The 9,143-nt window shown below is 39.9% G+C and overlaps 1 protein-coding gene across 3 annotated transcripts in view; it reads right to left on the bottom strand.

Annotated features, from left to right (window-relative positions):
• The window catches only part of agap1 (ArfGAP with GTPase domain, ankyrin repeat and PH domain 1), a 115,798-nt gene continuing 106,655 nt past the window's right edge, over positions 1-9,143 (bottom strand). For all 3 annotated transcript variants that reach the window (XM_088331751.1, XM_088331749.1, XM_088331750.1), the window contains 2 exons: positions 6,468-6,723; positions 1-4,900 (listed from right to left, as the gene is read on the bottom strand). In XM_088331751.1, coding sequence (XP_088187877.1) covers positions 4,685-4,900; positions 6,468-6,723 — 472 coding nt within the window. In that variant the 3' untranslated portion in view covers positions 1-4,684. The remainder of the gene's footprint in view (positions 4,901-6,467; positions 6,724-9,143) is intronic.

The following is a 9,143-nucleotide window of genomic DNA, read 5'->3' as shown; positions in this document are numbered from 1 at the left end:
TGAACATTATTGTGGTCTTTATTGAAAAGCGACACATTAACAGAAGATTCTGTGTTATCATACTGTACATCCAACTAAATAATCATTAGAACCACAAGAACATCGATAACGTGTCTGAACGACAAATCAGAATATGAAACACAGGTAACAGGTAAGGGGGGGTGGTTGGGGAGGGTTGGCGGGTCTGGGGCAAGCCATACAAAAAAAGCACATGTAAGAGAGGTGCTAAGCTAGCAGTGAGGTCACGGTTAGCATTGACAGCTTTTTATTTTATCTTATTGAGAGCTAGCTGCCCGTCTAATGTTGGCCCACGAGAATTAACCACACAAGCATTTTTATTTTAAATACATTTATTTTAAAAGATTTTAAACAAAAACTGAGCCAACCGGTAGCTACTGTTTGAAAATAAAGTTAAAGCATCACATCGCAAATAGCCACCAGGCTACAAGCTAATGCCAAGTGAATTTAGTGCATTTGTTTCCCATAAATAAAAAAAAGCATGAACCAGATATACGTCAAAAAACAAACAAACAAAAAAAAAATCACAAAATAAAAGTTTTTTAATGGGCCGTCTCATAGTGAGGTTATACAATCACAGGTTGAAAACAACAACAACAAAGGCTGGGGCGTTACAACAAAAGGCAAAGATGAAATTGTTTGACTATAAAGCGGGGTACACACGTATCGGTTTTCCAATGATCGATTTCCGTGTGGTATGTCTCCAATAAAGACAGCACAAATTCCATAAGCTCTCTTCTATTTTATTTTCTATGAAACTGTTGTCTTACAGCGCCTCTCACGGATAGGTGTGGTACTGCAGTAGCCGCCTGGTTTCTTCGGCTTGTGCGTACCCAGCTCAAGATCTGTATAAGTATGGAGCGAGGGGTTGGCAAACTGACGGAAAATTAATTCTGATGACTCAGCATTATCGATCCGAGGAAACAAAAGCAAGCTAACGACACATTCAGTCAAATGGACGAAATAAGCGAGACGATTCGACGCAATCTTGCTTCCGAGTGTCGACACACTTTGAAGGCAAACTGCTTGAGAGCAATTCAATAAATAGATCCGACCAAAAGTCGTGGAGAATAGAGCGCCATCTTCAGTCTAGCGGTTGTCAGTACAGCTTAAGGAGGACACAGTTTTTTTTGTTTTGTTTTTTGCACATGAGAGAAAAAGCCCTTCCCTTCTTGAAGCTAGACACTCAAACAGTCGGGTCAAAAACAATCCCATTTGGATCAAAAGTGGACGATTGCCTAGTTGGTTCATTTGGCATGTATTTTTGGGGTATTTTCTAACATAGAACTCCCAAAATTGGGTAATTTTGTTGTGAAATAACATTCGAAATGTAAGCCGAATCAAAGAAAGGGTCATTTTGTTTGAATTACTAACCTACACAAGTAGAAAAAAAGAATATTAGGTTATCCCTAATTTAAGTAAAAAAAGAAACATTAGGGAATTTTGTTTGAATAAAAAATGGTTAAACAAAATATAAAAATAAAATCATAGAACAATAGTAAAAGTAGTAATAATTCCAAAAAACATGGGTAAGAAATATATTTTGGGGCCTCTTTTTCAACTTGCTATAAAAACAGGCGGTTATAAGACCAGAAAAAAAATTACAGTATTCAAAAAACGAAAGCATTTAGTTTTAGTTATATTTGTGTATTACCTAATGCAATGTATTTTTTTGCATAAAGCCCCAAAAGCTGGGTAATTTTGATATAAAACAACCTCCAGAAGATAGTAATGTTGAAACAAAAAATAACTAAAAATGGGATTCAAAATTTTTTTTTAATAACAATCCCCACTAGCCCCCCCTACACCCCCAAAAAACTATCCACCCAGCCCAAATAATTTGTTTTGTACATTTTTCCACCAAAACGTTCGAACAAATAATCGGGCCGTTTTGTTCCACCCTTAAAAAAAAACAACAGACGGTAATCAAAATGAAAAAAAGAAGAAGAAAGCAGCTTGTTTAAATCATGGAACACAGTTATTTGAGTACAACCCCCCCAAAATTGGGTTGTTTGGTACAAAACGTCATAAAAAAACCAACAACAAAAAAAAAAAACAACAACAAAGCAACCAAAATTGCTTCGTTATTTGAATTATATTAACCACTGAAAAATCAGTCATTTTTTTAAAACCCCCTCCAGAAAACAGATCACTGTACAAAACTAATACTGTAATTTATTCATAACAAACCACCCAAAAGACAATATAACCAACTAGAAAAACATTGCTTGGCGTATTACAAAAAGAAATACCTTCTGAAAACTGAATCAGACCCCCTAACACCTCCCACAAAGCAAATTACTTTCTTTTAAATCGCTTGAAATGTGTAATTTGTTTAACACTAAAAAAAAATAAGAGAAAGAAAAAAAACTCACATAAAATCCTTAAAGAATTGTGTTGTTTCTATGTAACCACATCCCCAAAAATGTTTGGTATTACAAAAACAAACAAAACTAATAAATAAAAAACAATAAATTAATTGGTTATATGATTGCCCGAAAATAATGTACTTTTAAATCACCCTGATAATTAGATCGCTGTGTGTTAAAAATAAAAGTGTTATTTCTTTGTAACAACCCACAAAAAAAGTGTTCGTATTACACAAAACAACCAAAATGAATTGGTTATTTTTTTCGGAACAACTTCCTCAAAAATCAAGTCATGATGTTTAACACCCTCAGAAGTCCGATCATCGGATTCAAATCCGGGAAAAAAAACCCCAAAACAAACAAGAAACCTTTGTAGTTGGTTCATAACAACCCACAAAACTGGTGTAAAATGGTGTAAAACAAGAAACTATAACCCTAAAAATGGTGTAGTTTTAAACCCTCAATGAAACCAGTACAAAAAGGTAAACATTTTGAATCCATTTTGGGTTATTTTTGACCCGAGTGCTTTTTGAACGCAATAAAGAAATAAGCTTGCAAGAAGTGTCCCTGGTGTAAAAACACAAAAAATAAGAAGTTGGATTCCCTTTTTGCTCCACTAGGAAGTAAACATAAAAAATCAGACACACATGATTCTTGAAGGGACGGTGGCGGACGTCAGTCTTTTTGAGTTTGTTTTGTTAGCTTGTGAACGATGCTAAAGGAGTGAGTATGTCCTTCCCTTTTGACTCACGGGACTTTTATGCTACGTCTGGAGCGATTTGGAAACAAATGAGACCATTCAGCGAGACCATTCAGCGAGACCATTCAACGAGACATGGGAATTGAGTCCATTCGCTTGCTGGTTAAATCGAAACGATCGATGGGTCGGAAAGTTATGAGACGATTCCGGCAATCTTACTCGGTCGCGACAGAAAGTCACAAATTTGCCACTTTTGTGCTCAGTTTCAGTTCTTGCGCTAATGAGACACATTTTTTAAGTTCCAGTCTAGAAGATAATCTATCAAACCCTTTCGCTGCCACTGACTGCTAAAAATGTACATTTTAACTGCAGCCAATGGATGATAGAGGGCGTCCTTGAGCACAGTTTTCTTTCAATAACAAAAACCAGGGACACACTTTCACCCACTTTGCTTCCGTTGAGGACGACAGACGTCAAAGATTTTAACCGGGCAGCAAAGAAGTGAAAGGGGGCGCCTTTGAATCGCCCGAAAAAAATAAATTAAAAAAACAGCACACTTTCAACCCAACCTGTTCGCTGCCACTGATGGCTTAAGACGTGAAGGATTTTAACGGGACAGCTAATGAGAGATAGGGGGCACCCATGAGCACGCTTTTCATTCGAAAACAAACGACGCACTTTAACCAAACCCATTCACTGCCGTCGATGGCTTAAGATGTCAACGATTTTAACTGGACAGGGAAAGAGTGGTAGGACGCGCCGCTGAGGATTATTTTTCCCCGAAAAAAAAAAAAAAGGCGCAGCTCGTTCACTGCCACTGACGGCCCAAAGCGTCTAATACTTTACCTGAGCAGCAAATGTGTGCTAAGGGGTGCCCTTGAGCACGCCTTTCCTTCGAAAACAGACGACACACATTCAACCCGACCCATTCAATACCACTGAGGGCGAAAGACGTCAGATATTAATTGGGCAATGAATGAGTGATAGGAGGCGCCCTTGAACTCAGTTTTCTTTCGTAAACAAACAAACAACTGACTTTTAACCCAACTTGTTTGCTGCCGCCAACAACTAAAGACATAGAAGAGCCAATAAGCCCTTGAGCACGTTTTTTCCTTTGAAACCAAACAAACGTCGCACTATACTCGATGCCGGTTTTGAAATGAAAAGCGACCTGGCTCTTGAACGCCATCAACTCAGCCAACTTCTGCCTCCAAAACAGGAACGTAATCGTGTTGCAAATATGCCACCGTATTTACAGGCTGGTTCCGATTGACCGTCTCCCTGAGCCTGATCCGACATTTCCCGTAGAGCGGTCCCGACGGCGTTCACCTATTTGTCACATTTAACACGGGTATATTAGTTCACAGAAGTAAAAATAGAAAAGAAATTGGAGGCGGTGCCATGGGACTGGAAACGCTTGAGAGCAAACTGGCCTTGTAGTGTCTTGAGGATCAGGATGACTGCAGCCATTTGAGGTGATCGTGAGTCGGTTTGATACCCAGCATGCTTTGGGTACTGACCCTGGGCGCCAGGTCGGTCCCCGACGGGCGGGGAGGGCAGAGCCAAAAGTCACAGCAGGTAGAGGGGACTACGCCGGTCAGATGAAGGCGCTGCTGCTGCTCCCGGCGCTACTACAGCTGTTGTTGCGATTAGCGTTGCGGCGAGCTAGGTTGGGCGTAGCCATTAGCGGGTAGCGCTCGTCCGGGCAACCGTACTGGGCTAGCGTGTCCACGCACTCCTGGCTGTTGGCCTGCCGGGCGTACGCCAGGGCGCTGTTGCCGTGGGCGTCCCTCGCCATCAGGTCCACGCCGTACTAAGCACAAATGGGCAAAATATGTTAGCGCAGGGGTCACCATCCTTTATGAAGCTTAAGCTACTTTTTGGTTACTGACTTGCGCAAATAGCTACCAGTTTGAGATGCATTTCTAAAAGAATGTGTAATTAATCTGTTATTACTATGTGACTGTTGGTCGGTTGGATCCCTTAACCACAAGTAGGGGCACCATTTCCTGTGGTGTGTCTTTGGCAAATACTTATTAAAGTGGAGTTAAATGTCTGTCTTTCATAAGGGCACTGATTTATTTATATATATAAATTATGGGCTAATTTTAGAATGAAGTCTGGACAAACTGATCCTGTATTAAAAAAGAAGTGGTCCTCAAACTCTGGCCCCCGGGCCAGATACAGCCTATCTCCACATTTGGTCCGGCCTAATGAATAATACCAGAGTACTTTTTTAAACCCCCAAAATAACTTCAAAGTCTGGATGCGCGGTTTTGGTTGTAACAGTATTTGAACCCTGGCCACAGTTGTGAGAGCACCAAATTCTTAACAATGCACCACCAGTGGTCTAGATGATATATGAAAAGGCATTGGCTTTTATCTCATTCTTACACTATCTTTAGTACCAGATAGTGTTAATTTCGTAGTGCATTTGTCACTTACAATTCTCATAATAGAAGAATACAGAATTTAGTGTTATTGTAACATGTGAAACCCACAACAGGTTAACCATAATCTCTGGTACCATTAAAAATGGAGTGAAAATGAGATAAAATATACTGACTTGTTACAAGTCATTGATACCACTTATGGTCCAGTGCTCTGAGAACTACGCTAAACTTGAACTTGTTAAGACTATGCACCACACAAAATTATGTTTTCTAGATTTTATTCCTGTAAAGAACTTAGTGTTATTTGGTTATTATTTATTTAATCGTTTTATAATTTATTCTTACTTTTTTTCATTAAAGATTTGGCTATACATTAGTCTTAGGTAGCTATCTGACTATCCTATGTCATTCTAGCTAGCTATCTGGCTACCTTTCACCCAGCTCTTTAGATAGCTACCTGGCTAACCTTTTATCTTTTCAGGCAACCGGTTATCTAGATAGATAGCTTTCTTTTCTTTTGACATATAGCTAGACCCATTTTTGGATTTTTCCATTCTATCCGGCTACCTTTTTAACAGTTTTAGCTGGATATCCAGCTACCTTTTAAACTGTTTTACATAGCTATCCAGAAACCTTTTTAACCGTTTTAAGTAGCCATCTGCGTACCTTTTAACCAATTAGCTAGCAATTAAGCTACCTTGTCCATTAATCCATCAATGTATGGTTGAGTATCTCTTCTTTAGAGGTGATTGGACACCATACTAAGCGATTCTAGGACGGTTTTACCCGTTTTTGACTCAGTGGGATTACAATTTGATTCATAATGGAAAAATTTGGTTGACAAAACCGCTTTGTGGTTACTTTTTTATTGTCATTTTATATGCATATTAATGAACCTTTTAGCACCCAAGATGAATGATGAGTCATTTTGATTTTCAGTTCAAACGAACGGTGATGGGTTGGTAAGCAAAAGTTGCAACACGTTACCCAGATGAGTAGCTGCGTGATGACCACATTTCCTTTGCGGCTGCCCAGATGCAGCGCGTTTCGCCCATCACCATCTCCGCAGGTTTCGTTGACCTGCTGACGTGATCCGTGTGCCAGAAGCAGCACTACGGCGCGAAGATCTTCCTCCACCGTGGCCCGAAGAAGCTGCTGGCCCAAAGACAGATCGATGCATGGCAGCGGCGGCAGAAAGACGCGCTGCTCATACTTGGCCCGGATCCAGCGCTCACGTTCTTCCCTGGGAAAAGGACAGCAGAATGTCAACATTGTCATACATAGATCCCGAAGTTATCATGGTTTAAGGAGACCAGAACCACCCGGGGAAATTGAAAATCAGCAAAGTAGCATCACACCGTCATAAAAGCCCCCAAAGGGCAAACTTACATGGGGATGACGTCATTACAGACAGAGTATAAATCTAACAGAATAAATACTAACTATTTAAAAATAAATACACAGAACACAGAGTTGCAGTTGAATAAATGGTCTTTATTGTCATTACACCAAAGTACAACGAAATTGGAAGGTTTCTCCTTCCAGAGTATGAAAGCAATTTACAGAGTAGCTGGTTAGCTATACGCTAGCATCGGGTAACCTCGACTTGAGCCAGGTCACAGTGATGATTAAAAAAGAACCGTCCCGAATGTAACGATTTTTCACGAGTTGTAGCTCCTGGTCATCCATTTCAGGGGTAATGGATCTGGCGTTGTAGAGATACACGCTTGACAGGGGTAGCTTGTGACAGTTGTTAGCCTAGCCGTAGCACTTAGCCAGAACTACAGTCTCGACTTTGCTTTCTTTGCTGACGTTGTCTCAGTTGATTCCCGGACGCAATGATCTCCGAAGCACCTACGGGTGATCACTTTTTCTTTGTGCTCTTCTGACTTTGTTGACCTGTGCACCTGCCCTTTCCGGCTGTTTACCTGACAGCATACAGCAGCCTATCACAGTTGCAAACACAGACAGTCACGCCCACCCAATACACACACACGACCTTCCCCTCGTGATAGCTGCGTGTTCCCTGTCTGAAGAAAATTAATAGATGACAATAAAGACAATTCAAATTCTGCCCAGCGGTAAACCAACGATAACCGAAGTACGAAGTAGCGTGGGGTCTCTGTCCACAAACTGCGTCGGCCTGAAAATAAAACACAACATCGTCAGCAACCGTGACTGGGCTTAATCCGGTAGCCGTCATCTCTACGAATCTGACCATGCCAACAGTCACTCATTCATGGGATTAGTGGGAGGGGAAGGAGACACTGAGCTAATTCCCCTTTTAAGAGAACAATTCCCTGCTAAGGTGAATGAAAGGCAACACAAAACGAAAATGAAGAGATAACAAGACAGAAGATTATCAAGCAGGAGATATGATCAGTTATTCTATGGTTGCAATTGCTTTCCACTAGTGCAGTAATCATTTGGTAATACTTTATATAATCCTTTACTAATAATATTTATTTCAAACATGCAAAAATAAATTACGATTCAGTTATAAGTTTGAATTGGAAAACATTGAAAAATCTTTTGAAAAAAATACAGTAATAGAAAAATTAGTAACATGGTCACTTCCCCCCAAAACACAGACCTTCAAAAAAAGCACTTTTTTTAGCCAAATGCAAGATGCAGTCGCTAGCAGTACTAGCGTACAGCTGTTTTTTTTTTAATCATGGCGACACGAACGGACATGAATGTGCCTTGTGACATTCACAGGAAAATATGTAAACTCTCCACTTTCTCTTCAGTCTTCCACAATTTTTTTTCTCTCGAGGTGACATTAACGGACCGGACTGTGCTTAGCGCCACTTACAGGAAACGATGTAATTCGTCCGCTTGCTCTTTCTGAGTATTTCTTCCTCGAGGGGTCATTAACAGACTTAAATGTTCCTCGTGCTGTTGACGGAAAAAAACCGTCAAACCTCCGATTTCCCTTCAGACTTCCAGTTTTTTTCTTGATATGACATGAATATGCCTAGTGCCATTAACGGGAAAGTACATGAATCCTCCACTTTTCCTTAAGTCTTACTTGTTTTTTTTCTTTCTTTCATGAGTTGATATTAAAGCACCTGAGTGTGCCTAGTGCCATAAAGTCAACCCTCTGCTTTCCTGTTTGTCAAATCATGTTTATTAATCACAAGGAGTCTCAAAGAGCTACAGATTACTATTATACCAAAACCTCAACATGGGAAACAATAAAAAACCTTGAGAAGGGACCACTTCACAGAGTTTATTTTTGTTTAGTTTTTTTTCTGCAGGAAATGTGAAAGGAACTGAATATGCCTAGTGCCATTGATTGAATATAGCTCAACCCTTTCCTTTCCGTTCAGTTTCCTTTTGGGTAAAACTGAAAGTATCGAATCCCATTGACAGGAAATACAATATTCATTTTCACTTGCTCAGAGTTTTTTGGCCTTGCTTTTATCTTGAAGTGACTTTGACAGACTTGAATATGTGCGCAGAGCCATTGACGGAAAATTACGTCAGTCATTCATTTTCACTACCTCAGAGTTATTTGGCTTTGTTTTTATCTTGAAAAGACATTATATGACCTGAATGTGACTAGTGCCATTGACAGGGAAATACATCAACCCTCCGCTTTCTCTTCAGATTCCTCTTAGTTTTTTATTGATTTTATTTTGTTCTGTAAATGCCATTACG

The sequence above is a fragment of the Urocampus carinirostris genome, chromosome 3, assembly GCF_059441175.1.
Source record: "Urocampus carinirostris isolate Australia breed hairy pipefish chromosome 3, RoL_Ucar_1.0, whole genome shotgun sequence".
NCBI classification, from domain to species: domain Eukaryota; kingdom Metazoa; phylum Chordata; class Actinopteri; order Syngnathiformes; family Syngnathidae; genus Urocampus; species Urocampus carinirostris.
This window is presented reverse-complemented; position numbering and strand designations above follow the sequence as displayed.